Source organism: Columba livia, chromosome 6, assembly GCF_036013475.1.
Source record: "Columba livia isolate bColLiv1 breed racing homer chromosome 6, bColLiv1.pat.W.v2, whole genome shotgun sequence".
NCBI lineage: Eukaryota > Metazoa > Chordata > Aves > Columbiformes > Columbidae > Columba > Columba livia.
Window position 1 is genome coordinate 281,148 of NC_088607.1, and position 24,406 is coordinate 305,553.

A 24,406-nucleotide genomic window follows, 5' to 3' on the forward strand; every position below is an offset into this window, starting at 1 on the left:
CTGGAGTAAACGCTTGCACAATGGCGGAAAAGCGACAGTAAAATTCCACATGGACTTTTGCTGTTTGCCATATTTGTAAGTGATTCAGAATGGGGTCACAAGACTAAAAGCTTTGCTGCTGATACGGATTTATTACATTGGGACTAACCGCAAAGTGTCACAATTGCACTTTTTCTTAGAAAGTAGCTGTGCAGAGGAGCCGAGCGGGGCCCGGCCCGCAGAGCAGAGGAGCCGAGTGGGGACCGGCCCGGCCCGGCCGCAGAGCAGAGGAGCTGAGCGGGGACGGGCCCGGCCCGGCCGCAGAGCAGAGGAGCCGAGCGGGGCCCGGCCCGGCCCGGCCGCAGAGCAAAGGAGCTGAGCGGGGACGGGCCCGGCCCGGCCGCAGAGCAGAGGAGCTGAGCGGGGCCCGGCCCGGCCCGGCCGCAGAGCAGAGGAGCTGAGCGGGGCCCGGCCCGGCCCGGCCGCAGAGCAGAGGAGCTGAGCGGGGACCGGCCCGGCCCGGCCGCAGAGCAAAGGAGCTGAGCGGGGACCGGCCCGGCCCGGCCGCAGAGCAGCTCCCGTGTCCTGCGCTGCCCCGGGAGCGCGGCCGGCGAAGGGGACCCGGCCCCTCAGCTCTGGGTAGCCCACACCGGGAGGGCTGCGCCCAGGGCTGGGCCCAGCACCACAGACACCGACACTGTGGAGAGTCCAGCAAAGGGCCGTAAAGATGATGGAGGGACGGGAGCATCGCTCGTATGAGGAGGGGATCCCACCAGCGTGTACAAACACCCGAAGGGACGGCGTGAAGAGGGAGACAGGCCCTTTTCAGTGGTGCCCGGTGACAGGACGAGGCAATGGACACAAACCGAAGCACAGGAGGTGCATCCCATCAGGAAACACTTCTGCACTGTGAGGATGGTCCAGCACGGGCACAGATTGCCCAGGGAGGTTGTGGAGTCTCCATTCTTGGAGATAACCAAAATCTGTTTGGACACAGTTCTGGGCAACCTGCTTGAGCAGGAGGTAGGACCAGGTGACCCTGTCGTCTGTCATACTGCCCCTTCCAACCTCAGCCGTCTGGCAATTCCATGAGTTCCTCTGCAGACAAACCAATAGGCCAAGACACAGCAAGTGTGATTCAAACCAGATAAACGTGAAGCAAATGCAGAGGGGAAATGGACAATCGGACATTCGTATGTTGACAAATAACACTACGAAAACATCATCTCAGTGAACATCCACATCAAAAAGTAAATTCAATGTTTGGAATTATTAGAAAAGGCCTAGAGAACATGACAGAAAACATCACACATCAAAATTCAGTTAGTTCTGCCATCTCATAAATTAAAGCTTCATTTGCATCTTGAGCACTATGTGAAATTTTGATTTTTGGACATCTCAAAAAGGCCACAATAGAATGAAAACAGGTTTGAACAACAGAAGCAGAGACGACCACGTCTTTGGATCAGCTTCTGTACAAAACGTCTAAGACCAAACCTCTTTCACGTGGAAGAGAGAAGGTGAGGGGAAGGACTACGTCTCACATCTTTCAAGTTAAACAGGGGCGGATCATCCATAAAGGCAGCAGGGGCATCAAATGAAGATACGGGAAGAAAACTCAGAACGTTCCCCACCGCCCCAGACCCCAACTAAAGCAAGCTTCTCTTCACGGAGTCCTAGCTCCAGAGGTTAAGGCTCCTGACTGTTGTGACACAGAGTCCTGCAGATGCTAAACTTTTACATGGGTTCAAAGGATGATTTGACAAATTCTTAAAAGAAATCCATTGAGGATTATTATACACAAAGAAGTTTTCTTGGCTTAAAGCGCTAGTCCAAAGTGTCACTCTGTACTTGTCCTGTCCTGCTGAGGTCAGGGATCTTTGGTCTGACTTTCTCCAGTGATGGTTACACCATTCCAGCCATGCACTGGCAGGAAAACATTCCTACCCACCATGGTAGAAAACTGAGTCGTAAAAGGAATTTCTGGTAAGAAATAAAACTAAACACTGTCTTAGCTCAGCAGCACATTCTACATCCACATTTTCACACTGAAATCTTCAATACTAGATGATAACCCCTAAGACAAAAAAATGGTAAAAATTCTTTTCACTGCATTCTTCAAATGCAAGTCTGAGATGGCAGTTTATCAGCTGGAGGGAACCAGAGCAGAGGATTCAACATTTTCTATTCCTACTTTAGAAAATACCTTTCAAAATCCATTTTTCAAGCAGAGGGTGGTTTCCTAGTTATTGTACGGGTCTAGCCAAATTTTATCCCTAACCTTTCAGGAAATGTCTAAAACTCCCAATGTACACATTACCTCTGTACTCACCTGCAGGTTTTACCTCTGAAAAAAAAGTTCCAACTTTTTTCCCTTCCACAATATCTGTGATGACATGACCCGAGATCTTTGGGTGGGTTCCATTTGCAATCACTACAGAGGTGCCTCCTTGGAGGGCCCACAGCGCTGCTTTCACCTACAGTGAACGACAGAGCCAGTTCCAGGAAATTCGCTTTTTACTTGAATCCCCACTCTCAGTAAGAATTCTTGCTCCATTTTGATCACTTATGCTTTCAAAGAGCATTCAACACACTTGAGGGATTTACATGATGTAGCACTGAATGAAATAATCTATTTGTGCTTTACCTTCCCTTCCTTAACTAGTCGCTACTTCATGAGCACACGTCAAATCTTCCTCACAGCCTGCTTTTGTAAAGGCCTCTGCAAGGGCACTTTGGTCACATGTTCTGTTTCACCATTACCTTACACTGTAAGACCATCATACTGTTTGAAGAAAGACAATTTTATTTTTTTAAAATGTTCTGTTGCCACTTTCCCTGACATTGATTAGCCATCAATAATTATTACAATCCACTTTAAGTGACCGCATGGGATTACTTGTACTGCAGAGCACTGTTCTCGCTCAGGTCCTAGCCATTACAGTATAACATTAACATATTGTTCAACACTTTAAGCTGTCTGAATTACTCCCTTAAAGTCTGACAGCCTAAGCACTCCTCATGGATCTGCCCACGAGGCAGAGGTACTCTCACTGTTTATAACTCTCTGGTGAAGCTAGGAAGTTTGCCGAAGAGTTGCTCAGCTTTCCACACAAAGATTTTACCTACTTCGTTCACATTTCCTGTTCAGGTTCTCAAAGGATGGTTTTATTTATTTGCTGCTACTTTTTGCTTGCGAGTACACCTATTGTCTTAATAGTTGTTTCTTTCAGTAGGCTCTATCTGAAGACTGCACTTCTTTAGTTTTGACTTATGTGCTTTTTATTTGGCATTCTTCCTCTTTTTTGTTGCTATTTTGGAGGAGGATTCTCTAGGTACAGCATTTAGGAGTCATCTTCAAAGGTCAGGACCACAGTGTACTAAGCCAAGTCTAGAAGTAACATACCTAAGATCTAAGGCAAGAAGCAAGTTTGAAACAAGAGCACCGATGTTCACAGACTGAAGGGAACTGAAATCAATGATCCTCCCAGATCACCTGTGTGCTAAAGGCTTTGCGGAGGGCAGGCAACATGAACAACAAGAGCTCTATGAAATTCAGGGGCAGCATCTTTGTGGGCATTGCCCAAACATGTAGGGCAAACATAAGTGCCCTTTCTGAACTACAGTGTTGGCACACCGCCTTGCTCAGCCCTCCTACAGAATGTTAAGCTTACAGCACAATAGGGTCCTTTGAAATCAGGTACTGATTGGTCCTAAGATTAGCCTCTTCCCACACACTTAACCCATTGCTTAAGGCATCACAACATGATTTCTCTAAAATTTCCCCCCATCCAAGATTTCACTGGTTCATGTCAAAATACAAAACCACAAACCCAAACCCCAGATGTTACCTGCTGAAGAGGTGCTGCCTGTGGCCTCCTCTGTTTCTTTTCCCGGCCGAGGAATGGGCAGCATTATCCCACAACTGTATTTAATTACATGTCATTTATTTTACTGCAAAGGCTTCTCTCTCTGCTCCCTCACTTCTACACGTTCCTGCTATGGTTCTACAATTACATATGACAATCCATATTCACTGGGAGACAGCACCTGCCAGATATGTCTGTCACAAACTCTTGACTGCTACAAGACCATCAACTGCTCCATTTTTGCTCAAGTTTCATGCTGATAATCAACATTTGTACTTCAAGCTACCAGCTGTTTCTTCTATTATTGATGTTAACAGTTTTCCAAAAATATCACCCAATTCTCGACTGTAAGAGATTTTTGTTACAACAGCAACACTGAGATTTACCTCTGCATAACTCAGGCTTAAAGATACCAAATATCTCCAACAATACAAATATCTCTACAATCCAAGTACTCTCCGACCTTGGCCGCTTTCCCCTCAATATCTGCCATCGTTTAAACTATTCCAGAAGCCAGATAAAGTTGTTTCTCAATAAGCTCTATACCTCCTTCAGTTACAAACAGAACACTCCAGTGCCGCCTCCGTTTGCCACCTTCCAGCTCACGCTCTGACACTCCAGTGTGCCTTACCTGATTCTTCAGAAAAGGAAATAAAACATACGGTAACTGGTGAAGAATTTCACTTTGGTCTTTCTCTGCTTAGTCAAATCTGCTTCTGTTTCCACAGACAACCTTCCAAAAGTGTCCTGAGGAAACCCGGATCAATTAATGCTGCCATAGTGTATATCCCAGCATCATGAGAGCCATATGCTGAAGTCTCACACCACAGCCATGTTCATGCACTCACAGCAATGAATACTGAGGGCATCTGACCGTGTACAGCACTAAAAACCACTGGCCCTCCTGCCTCTACTAATCTTGTACTCAAGAACATGTATCCTTCAGAAGCAAAAAGCACATGTACAAACTCGGAAAGGAGACGGAGGTATCACATCACCTTCAAGTGACAGGGATTCCCAAAACCTTTGGATTATCACCTAAGAGGGAAGCGAGGATGGGCTCAATTTAGAACACACACATACAGTTCCAAATGCTACATTTTGTAAATTACTGGGGTGTAATTCATTAGTAGTTCTTTTCAATTTACATGGACCTAAGAAAGAAGCTAAAGGAACTCATCCACAGTCACACAACAGCTGAGGCTGGAAAGGATCTCTGGAGATCAAGTAGTCCAACCACCTGCTCAAAACAGGGTCAACTGGAACAAGTTACTCAGGACACTGTCCAGTCAGGTTCTGAACATCTCCAAACATTAGATTGCACAAGCTCTCTCAGCAACCTCCTCCAGTGCTTCAGCAACTTCACGAGAAAATTCTTACACTTCCATCTGATTTCTTGTATTTCAGTCTGTGCCCCTTGCCTCTTGTCTGTTCCCTGGACACCACTGAGAAGAGTCTGGTTCTGTCCCCTCTACACCCTCCTCTCGGGTATTTATACACAAACCTCCACTTCTCCAGGGTAAACAGTCCTCGCTCTCAGCCTCTCTTAGCGTGACAGATGTTCTGATTCTTTAATCCTGTTCACGGCTCTCGGCTAGATTAACTGTAGTGTGCCATGTCCTTCTCGCGCTGCGGTGTCCAGAACCAGACACAACTCCGCAGGTGTGGTCTCACTAGTGCTGAGCAGAGGGAAATCGTCATTTCCCTCGGCCTGACAGCCACGCTCTTTCTGATGCAACCCAGGCCACTGTCGGCCTGCTTTGCCCAGCAGGCATCTTGTTGGCTCACATTCCACTTGGTGTCTACCAGGGCCCTGATGTCCTTTCCAGTGAACCTGCTTTCGGGCCAGTCACTGCGCAGCCCACACAGCTAATGGAGCCGTTCCGGCCCGGGGCAGGGCTGGTATTCCCATGACTGAGCTTCACAAGGTTCCTGTCTGCACGTTTCTGCAGCCTATCAAGATTCGCCTGAACGGCAGCACAACCATCTCATCTATCTCCCTTTCCCACATCTCCCGTCCCTTCCCAATTACAAAACAAATGTTCCATATTTCTACCTTGGCTTCCATGCCTCCCATTCCCACCCGGGATTTGGTTCCAAACGTTACAGACTGCTGGTCTCCTGGGTAGAATATGTCAATGAGCTTTGCATCATCAGATCCTGGAGGGCTGTCAAAGAGTCCTGAAATAAAACAATACAAATCTGTTAGTGTTGTATACCCTCACCTCTCAAGCTCACTCATGAAAAAAGAAAAAAAATACAAACCATGAGGCTCAAAAGCTGTATTCCACTTCACAGATTAAAAACTTTCACCGAAGCCTGGTTTTTGTGGGACTGCAAGCATGATACGCGTAACAGGCAGGCGCAGGAAGCACAGCTTTACCAAAACCAACAAACGTGAAACTGAAAACCCACATGCTGAGTATCAGCGTGCAGGCTGGGAGGTATGACATGTGACTGAGGTTACAGAGACAGTTCACAGCTCTCGTATGTTCAAAATCCAGGCTTACATATGCAAACCCACAACTGAACAGGCAAGGAATAGTCCTCACCAAAATCTCAGATGATATTCCTGAACTCTGGGTTGTAGAGTGATGAACTGGGCATTTCAGAAATATGTAAAAAGGGTAATTATCGAATTATGCTAAGAAGGAAGACACCACGGAGACACATTCATTAACTTTTTTTAAAATTTAGTAATTTTATGTAATGTTTGGAGTTGAATGACACTTTGGCTTACCTAAGACATTAAACCTAAACTCTACCACCACACTACCCAAAAATTCTATGTCAACAAATACTGTCATTACAAATTAGAGGGCACAAGTGCAGATTGTGTCCCTCCTTGATACCCTGGGAGGAGATGACACACATCTTCCCATAAACAAGATGTCACATTCAATGAACAAGCTCAGAGGATGGGCGTGTCAGGTGTTAATTTTTTTAGAAGTTGTTTTGACTATCGCTTTTACAAGTTGTTCTCAGACAGACATTTCAACTATAATCAACCATGAAATCCAGCTGAATCTGCTAAAAGAAACTGTGTTTATGGAAAGGCACCTCCTTCCTCCTCAGGGCCTGCAATATGTGCCCAAGTCCAGGATCCACTGAAAGAACCCATCTGGAGAAGACGAAAAGACCACGTGACCTGCGTGGTGTGGACGGCACTGATCTGACACTGCACCCACTGTGCTCCTCTCTCTACAAAAAGAACTTCAGCATCCACAGGTGAGAGACTCATGTCACAGCAGCACAGCTCAGAAGACCAGAGCAGTGTAAGCCAAATGTCTGGGGACAGTAAAGGGTTGCAAGTTCCAGGTATCTGGAAGGCAACAACCAGGACTTGTAACGTACCTGCAATTCACTGAAAGAGAACCTGCTGCCAGAAGAACTACTGCAGAATAGTATTTGGCTTATACACCTGATTCTAATCACATGGCCTTTATCCTGCATATTACTCATGACTATATCATACAATTCTGAGAAGCCCACAGAAATACCATAGTACATACAGTATTCTGGGTTCTGGAACACGTCTCAAGTCCACATGCATCCTTACCCACCCAGACTCAGCAGGGTGGCAGACAGGCTTCGGATTACGCATCAGCATTGGGTAAATGCCTTAAGGAGTTACATGGTACATTGTAACTGTCTCTCTAAAAGACAAGAGCTGAAGAGATCAGTAAAGCCTCAATATTGTTTTGACTATCTGATGTATTTCAATAAAACAAGAAAGCAATTAAGTGACTCACAAACCTTCTACATCTGAGAGAACAATCAGGAGATCAGTTTTCATTTCCACAGCCAGTCGTGCTGCCAGACTGTCGTTATCCTTCACACTAATCACCTGCAAGGCACATGCATATCAGCAGCACTGAATAGTGGGGGGAACTAGGAAATACTTGGCTGCAACATTCAAAAGCAAGCTACCTCAGCACTACCAAGGCCTGCTGAGCTACTTTGTTCACTCCCACTGGAAACTTAGAAGGTGCTATTCGTGTGAAAGTACATGTGCTTTTGGAACGCAGTGAAGCGGTATCAAAATGACAAGTAGCGTGACCAGTACCTGCACTGTCCAACCTGGTGCCCAGTGACAGGACAAGAGGTACCAACTGACCCTCCTTCAAGCAGGGGTGCTGGACCAGATGACCTGCACAAGTCCCTTCCAACCTCAGCTACGAGGTGAAAGCCACACTGGGCACGTTCGCTTTGGCAGGGCAGAGCCCACCTGCGTGCATTACAGTAACAGCCGGGTCAGCAGAGCCCTCCCGCGCCCCCTGCCCACACCACGAAGCTGGTATGTTTGTTTCCCTGCTGCAGCCTCAGAGAGGCTGATTATGTCAGCCTGACTATTGTCCCTGATTACGGCATTAGTGCAGTGCACATCAGTGCTGTACCATCTACAAGCAGGATCCAATCTCTTACAATACTTTACCCACATTTACCCCCTGTAGATCACTGTTTGGCTCCGGAGGTGGAACAACAGCATCATTAGTGTTAATTATAGGGACAATATTCATTCTTAAAAGCTCATGCAATGTTCCATTTAAGTTCCGACGCTTCTGTTCATCATGGAAATCCAGGTTGGTGACTAAAATCTAAAAGGAGGAAAAAAAAATTAATATATATTTAGCCTACCGCTTTTCCCAAGAACACCATAAACGTATGACCCTCCGGGTCACTAAATAAACATAAGCTGCATTTACAGGATAAAGAATACAAGTGAGAAATAGTCTTTCCACAACATTTTCAGGTTTATATGCCTTAACTTCTACTGGAACCTACAACGGCCTTTCTCAAGTTGATGGATCACGGGCTCCAGGAATCAACGTGGAAAAAACCAAACCAAACCAAAACGAAACATAAGCAGAACATAGGTGCTGATGATAATTACTAAGACTCTAAACAATCTGATCCAAGACACTCAAGACACTGCCTTTCCTGTTGTTCCCTCCCGGGGTAAGGTTTGGACTGTTCCAGGCAGAAGCGACGCTTTGTCTCGAGACTTCAGCGCTAGAACTCACTCGCTTTTCTGAAAGAATCTTGGTCTTAGAGCCTCCTGCATGCAGACACCACTCCCTTCTTTTTGGTGCTTTAAGACAAAAAAACCCCTCAATGTCTGCCTTGAAGAGATTTTTTCTTCATTTTCACTCTGCCATTGGAAATTTGAGAACTAAGCAAACAACTCCACCACAGAAAAGTTACAATAGCATTTGGAATCACTGTGTACACTGACTCTTTTGGCATGGGCAATTATTTTAAATCAAAGAAATCGTAGTTGTCTGCAAACTTGAAAAATATTATAATCCAGTACAACCTGTAGTGATTGTGAGGTACACTCTAAACATTTGAGTGGTATCAGCTATACTGTATTACAGGAAGAAGCTCCTCCAAGCGAGACTTCATATTAGGCTCCTAAATTCATTAGAAGTGTCTAAAGAAATAAGGCCTTACAGCTGATACAATTCTTTATTCTCAGAGCATTTAAGATAAGCAAAGTCTGTTTAAGAGTAATTCGATTAACACAGTTGCAGTATTCGGTGAGGCAGCAGACCCAGGCTAGGGACACCACCACACGAGTTAGGAAGCTCTGCAGTGCAGACAGACAGCAAGTCCTGGGGCCCCCCTGTCGGCTCTTCCGAGCGCGTGGCAGGTCAGCCACTGTGATCTCTCAACCCGCACTCTGGATCAACAAGTTCAGCTTTTGCAAAGAGACCTCAACAGACTCCCACCCCACACATAAAAGCGGGACACACACAAACTCCAAAAAGAAAAAGCAGATTTGCTTCACCCTGACGATGGATAACTCCATTTGAGAAATAGTTAGCAAGGGACTCCTGTATAAGCCACCATTTACCCTACAAAAATAAGACTCAAAAGTAGGACGGCAATGGAAATGCAAGACTACAGTAAAGATAGCAGCATACAAAACATGGGAAAAAAAATCCAAGCGCAAGTCCACCTCTGACTGAACTAGAAAGTCAGCCTAGAAAAGAAGGAATCCCTTACCTGAGCTGCACAGATGCTGTACTGCGTGAACATGGCCTCGTACAACGCCATGAGCCCACTCTGCCCAGCTGCGGCACAGGCCCGCGCCTCCAGGACTGGAATAGCCTACGGAGATAACCAACAGCTGTCAGGGAGCGACCCCAGCAGGACGACCAGCGCCGGGGAACGGCGGGAGCGCCGCCAGCCACTCACCATGTCTTTCAGCTGACTCTGCCCTGAATGAAGCGCTTGCCTCACACTCTGAGAAAGCAAGATCTCATGACGTAACCGCTGCTTTCCAAAAGCTACAGCACCACTGGTGACAATCATCATCTCTCGACCCTGATTCTGCAGCATTGACACCTGTAAGTACAGAAGATACGAAACAGGGCCTGCAGTATGATCACAGTACGCACAACACTTCCGCCCATCATGGATAACCTCATGCTCGCAGTTCTTGCTGACGCAAGTGTTTCGCTTCACCCATGGAAGTACAAAGGCAGCCAGGCTCTAAGATACTCCTGGATGCCTTCTGAGACACTTGGCAGGTATGCGAAGGGCTGCATGCAATCTATAGCTTCTGCTAAACTTTCTTGTCACTGCACCAGTTTTTATGACAGAGTCATGCTCGAATTTTCACAATATATATTACACAGCAACACTTCTATAACCCTCGTCCCTCCACTGCTACAGATAAGGAAAGATAAGATACGGAAAAGCTGTAAAGTAACAGCTGTACCTTCCACCAACCTTCTCATTCGCCATCCACTCCCAAAGCTGCCATTGTACAATAACTTTGTATTCCAAAAGTCAAAAAGCTAACTCTGATAGTACAGCTTTTAATTCCTCCTTCTTTACATGCATCTGGCCAGACTTCTTTCAAATCTTTAAAGCTAAACGTCTTACATGAATTTAATTTGTTATAATATGTTAACTTTACTTCCCAAAGAAGACATGTCCAATCCTACCCCCCAGTCATAATTTCATTTTAGAGAACCAATCCGTCAGTTGATCTCATCAGTTTTTCCTACAAGCACCAAAGTTTCAGGCTTTCTGGGTCTGCCCTTTCTGCAGATTTCACACACTCCAGTGCCACCTTCCCACTAGATCCAACTAATGCCCCAGTCACGTCTCACCTACTGCACTGAAAACCCCTCACTGTGCCAATTCCCCCGCTCTGCACCGCGGGCTCTGGCTGAGATGGAGCTAGCTTTCTTCACGGGGGCCCACAAGGTGCTGTGTTGTGGATTTCAAGACTAAAGCACTGTTGATAACATCCTGATGTTTTGCCTGTTGCTAAGTAGTGCTCGCACAGCATCAAAGCCTTCTTTTTCCCATGCTGAGCAGTCCTTGCACAGCATCAAGGCTTTCTTTTTCCCACTACAGCCCAACACAGCAGGCAGGATAGGAGCTCGTCGAGAAGTTCAGAGAGGACACACTTGGGACAGCCAACACGAACTGGCCAAAAAGCCATTCCATACCATGCAACGTCATGCTCAGTAATAAAACTGGGGTAGCAGAATAGGAAAGGGCACGGGGTTTCTTCCAAGGTGGCCGTCACTCGGGACTAGCTGGGTATTGGTCGGCTTGTGTGAGGTAGAGAGTGACTGCCTTAGCATCACTTGTTCCTTTTCCCTTCTCCTTCACTTATCGAGCTGTCTTTATTTAAACCCATGAGTTTTCTTACTTTCACTCTTCCTGTTTTCTTCCCAATCCAACTGGTTGTGGGGCAGCCGTGTGGGGACTGAACACACATCGGTGTGGGGGCTTAGCTGCTAGCCAAGGTCAACCCGCCATACCTTCAAACACCAGTTTACTGAGTTATGTGGTTTATGCTACCACAGAACAGGGGGATGAAAAAGGGAAAGGCCAACTCATTGCTTTAAAGGGCCATTTTATGAGTTTTTCCTACAATCTTCTGTGTCATCCAACAGTCACCGAGTACCTGAAGTTAAAACAAACATTCCATTCCAGTCACGGAATTACCTGCTCTACAATAGATGCCAGCCTTCCAAGGGCCAGGCCACACTCGTCCCCGCGCGTCACAACAGCACTGCCCAGCTTCACCACAATCCGCTTCGCGTGCTTCAGCTCGCTGCGGTGCGCAAACGGCTTCCCATGTGCACGGCTGAGCGGCACGGTGATAAACGGGATGTTGCTCCAAAACCGGATGGGTTCATTCCTTAATCTTTGGTTGTGGCGAGGGGGATCTTTGGGAAAGAAAGAAAGGAAAAAAAAACACAACACAGTTTTAAGTTTTATTCACGCTTTAAGCCCTTGAACTCAGGTAACACTTCTTGCCTCGTCCTGTGCAGCACTAGTCGTCCTTATTGACATACAAGGCAACATCCCCTGTGTGTCAGAGCTCTGACTCTGAGCATCTAGGGCAAGGGTGTCAAACTCATTTTCACAGTCCTAAAATTATGCTCGGCTCTTTGAAGGCAACCACAAGGCTGATGTGGCCCCAGTGAAACTGAGTTTGACACCTCTGCTCTAGGGGATCAAACTGAAGAACGCTGCAAAAGAGCCCATGCAGCTCACATCAGAAATTAGTGTACTAGTTTTAAAAACAACCATCTACTATGCCTTGCCTCATTAGGTACAGCTAGAGAGTTTTCTCGTCTGTAGTAGCACAGAAAGCTTAACTGTTAGGACAGAAAAGAAACACAGCTTTTGCAATATCTTTAAGTCAGGTATTTTTGCGCGTTGCTCAACAGGGGCAGCAGAAGGGGGATGACGGACACGCACTGGAAGTCGCCTTCCTATGGGATAAACAGGCGTTGGAGGGAGACAGTCACAGCATTACTCAGGTAATAAAAGATACACAGGGTTGGCACTTTGCCCAAGCCAGTGAGCCAGGGAACATTTCTCAGCAAAATCTTTGCCTCTGAAATGCCTGCAAAGGACAGTAAGACCACTGTCCGCACAACAGACTTAAGAAAATAGTGACTATTAAGGTACAATCACAAGGACCAGTCTGGATCCTTTCTCATTGGCAAAGAGGTGGACCCAAACACATTAAGTCCCGAAGTTAAGCTGAAGGAATGAAGGTGGACGGAAAGCACCCCCAACATGCTTCATATGAGGTTTTGCAGAGCCACGATGAATTGTGTCTGAAGGAGGAGCTCTGCAGATAAGAATACCTGCAGTCCAAGTGGGTCAACCGGATAATTAATATAATGTGGACAAGCCATATTACTGGAAAAAAAATCTGAAACCACATTTCCATATACTCCATTTAGTTCTTGTTTTATTATCCTAAAACTGCAGTAAACCAGGTCAACTTTTTGACAGTTTGAAAAACATCAGTACATCAAAAAAAGAGGAGAAGTCAACAGAGCTACAGCTCAGAAAAACAAAGTTTAGAATTTTCAAGACTTTAACATATATTAATTCATATAAATATCAACAAAAGAGAACTGTTAACATACAGACCAACGGAAAGTTAATCTCTTTATCTAATAGAGTCTGCCTGTCCTTGCCATGTCTATTTCAGACCACTAATCAACAGACAGCGAATGGTTCTCTCAAGTTAGGTTTTCAGGGAACAACTATTTAGAGGGCACCTACGTATTTACACTCAGGTTTCCTGCAAGCATTTTTCTACTTTTAATTAATGTGAATAAATTTGAGCTTCACACCTTGCTTTACTCAAGACATCCATTGGCTGAAAATGCAGATGGGAGAGCAGGCGTAATCAGATAATTTCCAGGAACGCAGGAGGTCAAACTAAATAACTTTGACAGCAGCAGTACTTTCACAACTGTTTTTTTTTCTTGAAATTCATGTCATAACAAATACAAATACACCTTCTCGGACATCCAGCTGAATATTATTGAGTTAAGAGAGAAAGTAACATTAATAAAGTAGAGCTTCAACTGCAGCTCGCTCCAGAGGCTGTAAATTTTGAACGATGTTAATGAGGTGATTTTCCGTTCAACGTAGGAAAGAGGGCAGGCGTGCCCAGACACACACTGACCAACACGTTCAGAAACGTGTGCTTTCTGTCATACATACATGAACGGGGCATGGCTGCAGTGGCATGTGGCGGTAACACAAAGCACCATCCAGGGGAACGGACAACAGGGCTCAGAGCAGCACGACACAACATTCTGAGATGTCTTCTGCAAATCTGTAAGTTAAAAGGAAAGGAGCAGGGGGGAAACTGGTTAAATATCAGTAAATTTCCATCCGTATTTCTCTCTTCACCCACCTGCTCCCCCAACTCCCTTGTATCCTCTACATTCTTAACACAATTTCCTTGTATAAGAGACAGACAGCCCACTGCGACTTGGAAGAACTGAGGGACCCTGTTCCTGACCTGCTGGCAGAAGGCTGTTATTAAAGACCAAGAAGAAAACACGGTTCCCCAAAAAGGGAAGATACTGCTGGCGAGTGTACCTACAGTGGAGAAAAGTCGGAACTTTTCCACAGAGAAGCCTGGGAAAAAAAAATGTAGAGTGGTTGTATCACCCCGTCTTCTCTGTACTCCCCTCAAGGGAGTGCCTGAGCTCCTGAGCTCAGCCCCGTTCCACACAGAAGACATGCTGACTCACTTTTCCCTGAGTGCTACCAAATGACAAGGTGTTAACCATGATTACAAGCACTGACACCAATTTCCAAAGTATTTGGTGTTAGTTTCCCTTCACTGAACTTGTAAACACTCAGGATTCTTGTAACTCAAAATCCACTACAGAAAGTACCCAGCAAACAAGGGATACACAATAAGCAATTTCCCATGACAGGTCTAGTTGAAGTAATGCATCTGGTATCACAAAGGAGATCAACCAGAATCCAGTTCTCCCAAATAGTGCTTAAGCCATTAAACCTCTGCTTCCCCTTTTACAAAATTTTGCTTCCTTTACTCTGCACCACCGAACAGAGCAAACAACGCTGCAGGAGCTGTGGTCCGGAGAAGGCACCGCAGAGCAGACTGCTGTGACAAACACAAACAGTTACAGCACCTGGCAGTTCCACCATACGTGTACATCAACACTTGAAGCTGCCTCAGTGTATCATTACTATACCTCATTATAATCCTTACCAAAATATATACCTCTACATAAGACCAGGAAGGCAACCGCAGACAATGGTTGTCCTGTTTTGTCTAGGAAAGATTACACAGCATGGCATTTTAACAATATTAATCTGCAGTGTCCCTCCAGCTCTGCATTTCATGTGCAGTGGCAGCCCTGACCACTGCCAGGATGAGGGCGACAAAGGACTCAGAGCAGATGATACAACTGAGCAAGCAGTCCAGGTTTTCTTCTCACAACTGGGCAAGCTCAGAGGAGCTGGTGAACAGTCCCAAGGAAACTTTCCTGCCCTGAACCCTCACCAGGCACCTCACACACCTGTCTCTGCAGGGCACAGCAATTCCATCTGTTCATATGTTTGGTTGTTTGAACCCTCCACCTTGAAGTTCACCCCAGCACCTACTGTCCACCATCACCTTCCCAGGAGGGTTTTGGTTTCGTCTCAGAGGGATGCTCAAAGTCCAGCACTTCCTAACAACATGACCTGGCAAACAGCAAGTCCTTTATCCAGAATCCCTTCCACCACAGTCATCCTGAGTGGCACTGCGTGTTCCTCATCAGCTCCCACCACAGATCCTGTCCCTCAGGGAAAAGAACCAGGCACTGCACCGGAGGTTTCACCCCAGACATCTCCTGTTACAGCCTCTCCCGTCCGCCCATCGACTCCCGCCACAGCGATAACCTCCACCTGGTGCTGCACCCTCACTGCAGACCCCACAGCTGGATCAAGCTGTGCTGTCCCCTGCTGATCCGCCAGACAGCCGCGAGCAGCCTCGTCCTTCCCTCCAGGGACGAGCCGGGGGAGCGAGCAGAGCGGGTGAGCGGGGGTCTCTAAAAGCAAAAACATTGGAAAGAAACTGAACTTTTTTGAAACTAGCTTGTGAGAAAAAGCAAGGCGATCATGTTAACAAGAAGACAGAAACTGAAATTTTAAAGCAGCAGCAGACACCACGACAATAAGAAAGAGATGTGAAATGGGTGATGCTGCTGGAAAGCACGGACGGAGCACAGGGCACGCTGTGAATTACACGCTTGCTTTCAGGACAGTCCGAGGCTGCAGAACAACTCCTTTCTCTCCTCTCGCTCAATCGATTTAAAGTTAATTTCAATCCTCAGTTCCCATTCCACTCTCATTCCCACCATTTTCATAGATGGAGTGGTTCTGGTTTTCAGTAACGGTAAACCAATAAAAGTGCCTCATTTAAACCAATAAATAAACAAAAGCTTCTGTCTTACTTGGAAGGGAGGGAGCAATAAAATGAAAAGGGAAATGCATTATTCAGGTACTTCTCCAAAACTCCACCATCAACTTAAAAATTTATTTTTCTCATTACCAAACTAGGCTCCAAACCTGACTTTTAAAAATACCATTCTCCCTTTATCTTTTTAAATTATAAAAGTTGTCCTTATATTATTGCCCAAAGAAAGCAATACTATTGGCTAGTTTTCATTAACAGCTGTTAAGTAGCACAGTACATTTAGACTCTGCTCCAGACCCGTGTAAAGAGACTTGTCACCTTCTCAAGCAACCAGAGGTCTCACTCAAATCCTAAAACTGGTGCCTACAACTACAACAACCTATAATGCTGATTTTTCAGCCTCTTGGCTGCAGGCCCATGGGCTGTTCACAACTATTTCTGATGATTTGATAAAATAAAACTAAATAAACTTTTTTCACAGTTTTATACATGGAAGAACAATATCTCAACTAAGCGTTAGAAATTCCACACGTGAAAAAAAAATCTGGAAACCAAACTCCTATAGCAAGATCTATACTGTACTACACCTCTCGAGCACTGTCAAACTTAAATAGTGAGCGTTTTACCCATTTTCAGCTGAATTTAAAGCCTGGTTGTCGCCTGCTGAGGTGCCGGGGCCTGGACAGAGACCGGGGGCGCCCTGACCTCCCCGACGGAGCGACCGCACAGCGGCGCTTCGGGGCTCCTCAGGAATTCACTTCTGGTGTGTCAAAAGCTCGGGTGCGGAGAAGCGGCTCCCTCAGTGCACCCGGCTCAGCTCCCCGCACGTGACAGAGGAACGGAAACTGCTGCCGAAAAATAACGTCACAGGCTGGCTAGGATGCAGCACTTCCAAATGCTGATATGCACACCATTAGTTCAACTTCTAAGGTTTATCTGCTTCAGTGTTCACATTATGCACACGTAATCTGCAGTTACAGCTAATAGCTTCCAGATCAGATATCTCATGATTTTATAACAGAATTTGATTAGGCTGATTACTCTTATACCTACTTTAATATTATAATTTCATGACAAAACCTAATGTGGAAGACTTCCAGCTTCATACGGCTCCACTGTTTTTTAAGTATGCATGTGTTCTAAATCCTTTTTGGGAATGCTCTGTTAATATTTTTTTCATTCAGCAAATTTTTGAGACCTTTCATAAGAGTTAACAGTTACTATGAGTTTTAGTAACACTACTTTACAGAAGCACACACTCTTGAAGTGTAAATTTTGATCAGCAGACTAAAACCCTTAACAAAATAGGAATTTAGAGAAACATTTTGCCATAATGATACTAAAAATAAAAATCAAAGTTTGTAAACAAATACAGAAAAGAGATTAAATGATATCCTAAATAATTAAAGTTAGTACTTACAATTTTAACTGTAGAATTTCATTGGAGAGGGACTTTTTACAAGGAGATGTAGCGACAGGACAAGGGGTAATGGCTTTAAACTGAAAGAGGGGATATTTAGATTAGATATAAGAATATATATATCTATATATCCTTATACATAGGTATATATATCACCACCCTGAGGGTGGTGAGAGCCTGGCCCGGGTTGGCCAGAGAGCGGTGGGTCCATCCCTGGAGACATCCCAGGCCAGGCTGGACCGGCTCTGAGCACCCTGAGCTGGTGCAGCTGTCCCTGTCACGGCAGGGGGACACCGGGGGGCTGGGGAGGTCCCTCCTACCCAAACCATTCTGTGATTCTATGATACTTTTAAGCAACTAAGCAGAGATAAATCAAGTTCCAAGGAAATGCACAAAATTCTAATTAAGGTTATACCATAACACAAATAACTCCTCTGAAATATTCAGGCAGTTTTGTTATTTACACAGCTTTGTTACCTTACCAACTAAATCTGCAGTTCTTAATGTAAACTGAAAACCAAGCAACTTTCCCAGAGGTAAGGTCGCTCAGAAGAACTGACTAAAATAAAGCTTTGACTAAATTGTCTTTAGAACGGATCACAAATATGCTTGCCCAGGTTCTACAGAAGTTATACACACAGGGATCGGGCAATTCAAAAGAACATGCACTAGCAATTCTTCTCTACCACGGACACGCTCCAGCAGGCCGGCGGAACCAGCCCCTCACTGGCCGGCCTGAGCCCTTCTCAGCGTTTCAACGCCGGTACCGCAAAGCGAGCACCTGCGGAAGGTCGGAATCGTCCCACTCGGCGTGCCCTGTCTCTCAGCACGTTAGGCAGCACACGCCGGGCCGCACCGCAACAGCAGCGGGACAGGACCGGAGCCGCTGCCGGGCCCGGAACGGGAGCTGAGCGGAGCCGCGCGGGGGCGGCGGCGGCACAGGCGGCAGTTCGGCTTCACAGCACAGACACATCACCCGCCGCGGACACCACAGGCGCCGCTCCGTGCCGGAGCACCGAGAGCCACCAGCATTTCCGTACCTGACCCTCCGGCTGAAACCGCGACTTCCCGCAGAACCGGCGCCGGCAGGAAAGCGGGGCCGCGCTGGCGAACGGCGGCCGCGGAGCAGCAGAGGCCGCGCTGGCGCCTGGCGGGGCCGCAGCGCAGCCAATCCCCGCCCGCCGGCAGCCGCCGCCACATCATCGCGGCGGGCGCGGCCGGGAGCCAACCGGCGGCTGCTGGGACCCCGCCACGCCGGCTCCATCCCTCCCACCCGCGCGCGCACCTGCCCGTCCCGCGGCCCCAGCGCATGATGTAACTCTGCTCCACGTTGCAGCACAAAATCCAGGGCTTTACAAGCTGTAGCATTAACAGCTGTTTTCTGTCTAGTCCAGGCTAGTCCAGACGGCCCTGTCCGCAGCACAGGCTGCCCAGCCATCTCCTACAGCCAGATTCCCTTGACCTCGATTCTCCCCGCTCTCAGATGGCAGCAGCCTGATGCAGGCAGCCAGGTGAAAAGACGTGTCGCCAAGCTCCCGAGAGCAGATTTACCTCCTTAGGGCCCTTACCTCCTTTGTTTTCTCTTCTGTAGCACAAACCCCTCCACAAGGGAATCATCACTGGCTTTGCTCTTCAAATATCTCCTATATCCCATTTGCATTTCTTTCTAAATTAACAGAATCATAGAGCCACCTAGGTTAGAAAAGACCTTTAAGATCGTCAAGCCCAATTGCAAATCCAGCATTGCCAAGCTCACTGCTAACCCATGTCCCTAAGCACCACATCCACACATCTGTCCAGCCCTCCAGCACTGCCCTGGGCAGCCTGTTCCAATGCCCCACAGCCCTTTGGGGAAGAAATTGTTCCCACATCCAACCTCAACCTCCCCTGGTGCAACTTGAGGCCGTTTCCTGTGCTCCTGGCGCTTGTTCCTGGGGAGCAGAGCCCGACCCCCCTGGCTCCAAGCTCCTTTCAGGCAGTTCAGAGATCAGAAGGTCTCCCCTCAGCTCCTGTTCTCCAGCTGAACCCCCCAGGTCCCTCAGTCTCCATCACACTTGTGCTCCAGCCCCTCACCAGCTCCGGTCCCTTCTCTCCACTCGCTCCAGCACCTCAAGGCCTTTCTTGGCCCGAGGGGCCCAAAACTGACCCCAGGGTTTGGGGTTTGTCCTCCCCAGGTCCCAGCACAGGGATGGTCACTGCCCTGGTCCCGCTGGCCACACCGGTGCTGGTACCAGCCAGGATGCTGTGGCCTCTTGGCCCCTGGGCACATGCTGGCTCACGTTCAGCCGCTGTCACCAGCACCCCCAGGTCCCTTTCCAGCAGCTGTTCCCCAGCCTGGAGCGCTCATGGGGCTGCTGTGACCAAAGTGCAGGACCCGACACTTGGCCTTGTTGAACCTCAGACAACTGGACTCAGCCCATTGATCCAGATCCCTCTGTATGGCCATCATACCCTCCAGCAGATCAACACTCCCACCCAATTTGGTGTCATCTGCAAGCACTCTTATCACTGCAATTAGTAGTAACCATAAACCTACAGTTTCTCATCTCCAAGGACACTACGAAATTCATAGTAGTTCCTCAGTTCAACTCAGATACTAGTTATACTGCCTTCTGTCTATACCTAATTCACCACTGTAAATGGTAATATTCCTATTTTCCTATTAGAAACAAAATTTCCTCTTCAAACAAATTCCAACAGCCCTAATTCTCATGTTGTTACAAGACAGTATTTGGTTTTTTTTGTTTTGTGTGACATTTGTTTGTTTGGGGGATTGTTTATTTTGTGGTTTGGCTTTGCTTTGTTTTTAAATCTTAAGCATATCACCTTCTGGGATCAGGAAACAACCTTCTCTGAAAGTCTCACAACGGTGCAGAAAACCTCATGAAGAGTGAACAATATTCAAGTGGTGGGGGTAGAATTGAAGACACTTGCAAAACCCCCAGTTTCTCAATAACTTATAGAAGAATCAATTCACAATTATCTGACATTAAGATTTCACTATCTCCACACAAGGGAAAACAAACCAACCCCCAAAAGACTCAAAATAAGTACAAGGTAATCACGTTGATAGAAGGCTATCTGGAGATCACTTTGTGAGAACTGGCATTTGTTTTGATCTTCACAGTGCACATGGGGCCTGCTCTCCCCTCCTCGCCACTCCAGCTGTCGGCAACGACAAACCTCTCGTGTAACTGCAGCAACACCGGAGTGTCGGTCACACGCACAAAAAAGACAGAGCAGTGATTTGAAACATTACGTCAGCAGCTGATCTTTCATGTGAAGACAAGCCTCCATTCTGATTTTTAAACAGCTAAGAAGAAGCAGGAGTCCCCTCATTTTGTGCTCACCTGGCCAATTTTTAGCACATACCACTTCTTTCAACCGTGCTTCCAAATAAAAAGCATCAGGTTTTCCTCAACCCCCGCAGATACTGCTTTTCTTTTTCAGATGCTGAAATAGAGGAAGAATTGGTAAGAGAAAATTAATAGAAACTAAATTGGTACTTTCATCTGCCACACGGAACCAGGAGCTTTTAGGGAAGCATGCTTGTTAGTGGCAAGGAATCCTGGATTCCCTGCCTGGTCAGCAGCTATTCACCCCAGCGCAGGGCAAGCACAGCAGGAAGCGGGCACTGGGAAACAGCGGCTGCGGGGAGCGAACACCCTGAGCAATCGTAAACAGAGTTCTACCTTGGAGAAGAAGCACGAAACGAAACCATCGCGACGGTATTAACAATCTGCGTAGACAGACGTGCTACAGTCCACCTTCAGTCCTGGACACGACTGCAACAAACGCAGGTGGATCTTCATTGTCTTCATTCAAAGACTTGGTTTTTAACTCCCCAACTAACAAAAAAGAAAAAAGTCACACAGAGTAGCAGCTTTAATCAAGATTATTAAGTGAGGAAGGTGAGAACACAGGTTAATTTAATCAAACATTAGTCCTCACCAAGAAACCTCCAGACAGGGTTAGTTCGCATCTTTCGAGCGTCTCCCTCCTCCTCACGTCACTCTGCTCTTGCCTGGATCAAATCCGGCTACTTTCTTCTACAACCTGTTTTCAGCGCTGAGCAGCAGCACGTCGGGTTCCACCAGCGCACAAGGACGAAGGTGACAGAGCTGGCATCCCAGTTCTGTTCCAGTTCCCCCACAGCTCTCACATCAAGGTTGTACAAGTGCTAAAGATTATTCAGGAAAAATGATGGAGACTGAATAAAAATTTTGCAATAGCTATGGTTAGTAGAGTGACAACAGCGTCACTCAGCGATAACATGCAAATCAAGCACCCAGACACTTCTTCACATCCAGAAGAAACGACAGCCAGGGAAATGCAAGGACAGAATAAAGAGAAGTCTGCTCACCACTACCGCGAAGAAATTTGTGCGGCCGAAGTTCCACTAGAGCTGAATCTGGCCAGAACTGCAAGGGACGACTAAAAAGGGCTTTTTTTAATATGTTAATGGGAAAAGACAAGCCAGAAATAACATGGGCTCAGTACTTGATGAGCATGGTCACCTCATGAACAGGGACACAGACAAAGCTGAGACTTTTAATGCTTTCTCGCCTTCAACACCAATGATGGACTTGGGGGCCCCCATAACTCTGGGCTAGAAAACCATGGCTGCGAGGACAACAAACTCCCAACCAAAATGAAATATGTGCAGGATTTTCTGCTCCAGCCTGATCCCTGCAGGCCGATGGGGCCTGACAGCACTAATCCAAGGGAGCTTTAAGAACTGGCTCATGTCATAGTGAGACCCATCTCCGACTTTTCAAGGTGAACACTTCAAAGTATCCATAATTTTTTAGGGTACAGACTCAGCACAGGTATAATCATTTGTTAAAGCATTTTAATTCCTTTCACTTAAGAAAATAAAACTGTTCTTGATGTCATGGCACAGAGGCACTTGCCTAAGGGTTTTGGAAAACCATGTAAGCTTTGCTCGTTAAGTCTCATTTATCTACAGTTTTATTACTTCAGAGAACTATCAGGTTTCCTAAAATAACCCTCTAATCTGGCCCTGTTATATCTCCCGTGAAGAAACACTAAGCGAACAACGGGTTTATCACCAAGAGTTAGGTCAAAACCTAGGTAATAACTTTGGTGTGTCATGCAAGCACCAGGAGGGTTTAAATATTTTCTTTGGACATGAAGAAATCTTGTAAGTGGACAGAAGAGATGAGCAAGGAAAAAGAAATCTCCGCAGGGTGGCAGCTCTGCTCTCACAGCTGCCATGAGCCCCACGCAGCTCCTGTCGGCCCAGCGCCCGCAGGGCCCCGCACCGCAGCTCCACGCTGCCGGTAACCGCCGGCAGCAGCGGCCGCTGCGGCCTCCACAAAACCCGAACCGGGGTTCGCAAGGCCCTGCAAAGCTCGCGAAGGCAGCGGGAGCGCGCGGGTGCGGGCAGCACCTCTGCAGCTCTGCGGCGCAGCTCACTTCTCTTCCTCATCCCCCCGAGTCCTCGTTCCTCTGCTGCGGGCAACAGCGCAGCCGCTCCCACCCGCTGCGGGACGGCGGCTCAGCCCCGGGCCGGCCGCACCGCGAGCTCCGCGCTCAGCCTGGGGCGGCCGCGCCGGCCCGGTCTGGGGGCTCCCGAGGCGGCAGCGGCGGCAACCGCGCCGGCCCTCTGCCGGGCGTCGCCGCGACCCCACGGGCGCAGCCCAGGCTGCTCCCCGGAGCCGGCCCCAGCTCGGGACGGCGGCCCGAGGCTGCTCGCCAGCAGCGCGGCCGCGGCGGCGGGGAGCGCAGCGCGGGGAGCCAGGTGTGGCGGCGCGGCAGCGGCCCCGAGCGCGGCAGCGCTGCGCCCACCCACCCGCGCGGCGCGTCCCGCTGCTTCCGGCCCCGCCCGACGGCGCGGCGCGCGTGAGCTCGAGCCCGCGCTCTGCAGGAGGGGGACGGGCGGGGGGCGGGGCCGGGCCGTTCCGCGGGCGGGAGGCGCTCGGGGCGGGTGCTCGTTCCGGTGCCGCCGGGCGCGATCGCGACAGCGGCACCTGCGGCTTGTGTCGCGTTCCGGCTCAGAGCAGAGCGGGAGGGGTTGGGCTTGCACTCTCTGCCCCCCGCCCCGCGTGTCCCCCGCGTGTCCCCCTCGCGCTGCGGCCGCGGGAAGGGACATTTTTTGGCTCCAGCCGTGAGCCCCGTCCGTGGGTTTGGCGTGGCTGGAACTGAACGTGGCTGAGCGAGGCCAAGGCTCTGCCCAGCTCTATCTCCTGCAGCGAGGACAGTCACGGGAGCCAAAGGCGTGCTAGAAAATACATGTTGGACATCAGGGATACGGTAGAGAATTACAACAGTAACATAACGCATTCTTATAGCACTTACATGTACTTGCAGCTCATAGAATAAAAAGAATCTCTGTACTCACCTAATTGAATTATCTCAATAATGCGGGAAACAGAGATGCCAGATCCTGACACACTTGACAAATGACACCTGCCACGTTTCTCCAATTAACTCTGTTCGATTCAGTTATTGTCACCTCTAAATTAGTTTTCTGGATTCTGCAAACTGGGAGCATGAGAGGACGTGTGACAGGCTACAACTGCGTTTTGCTAAAAGCTTTGCGAACACATCACAGGTCTGACGGATCACAGCTCGCTGCTCCCGGGTGGGCCCGGACCCGCTGCCGCGGGCTGCCCCACGCAGGAGACACGCGTGGAGTTCTTCCCGAGCTCAGAAACCATGCAGACCACCAGAAAGCTAAATACGTGAAGTTACCTCGTAACCCGAATAAAAGCAAAACCAGGACATGCAGATTATATCCTTTGATATCCTGACCGATCACAAGTTTTTCGTTCTATTTTTGCACTCTTCTGTTTAAGTTCATAATGAGGAAGAGCAACAGCTGCTATGCACAGTACAAAGGCAACAGGTTTTGCTAAAGGCAGGCCAAATTTCTCTGATTTTCTTGCCCAT

At 47.8% G+C, this 24,406-nt stretch overlaps 1 protein-coding gene across 13 annotated transcripts in view; it reads right to left on the minus strand.

Annotated features, from left to right (window-relative positions):
* The window catches only part of ALDH18A1 (aldehyde dehydrogenase 18 family member A1), a 35,467-nt gene extending 12,131 nt beyond the window's left edge, over positions 1-23,336 (minus strand). The window contains exons 1-14 of one of the 13 annotated variants that reach the window (XM_065066597.1): positions 23,307-23,336; positions 21,443-21,671; positions 21,184-21,339; positions 20,842-20,944; positions 17,492-17,571; positions 15,561-15,703; positions 13,854-13,968; positions 11,823-12,046; positions 10,050-10,199; positions 9,858-9,962; positions 8,294-8,446; positions 7,605-7,695; positions 5,905-6,029; positions 2,312-2,456 (exon numbers count right to left, since the gene is read on the minus strand). In XM_065066597.1, the coding sequence (XP_064922669.1) occupies positions 2,312-2,456; positions 5,905-6,029; positions 7,605-7,695; positions 8,294-8,446; positions 9,858-9,962; positions 10,050-10,199; positions 11,823-12,046; positions 13,854-13,947 (1,087 nt within the window). In that variant the 5' untranslated portion in view covers positions 13,948-13,968; positions 15,561-15,703; positions 17,492-17,571; ... (2 more) ...; positions 21,443-21,671; positions 23,307-23,336. Of the gene's footprint in view, positions 1-2,311; positions 2,457-5,904; positions 6,030-7,604; positions 7,696-8,287; positions 8,447-9,857; positions 9,963-10,049; positions 10,200-11,822; positions 12,047-13,477; positions 13,776-13,853; positions 13,969-15,560; positions 15,704-17,491; positions 17,572-18,531; positions 18,684-20,841; positions 20,945-21,183; positions 21,340-21,442; positions 21,672-23,306 lie in introns of those variants that run through there. The other 12 variants (XM_065066594.1, XM_065066598.1, XM_065066595.1 and 9 more) reach the window with 12 other exon arrangements.
* Between the last annotated feature and the right edge of the window lie 1,070 nt (positions 23,337-24,406).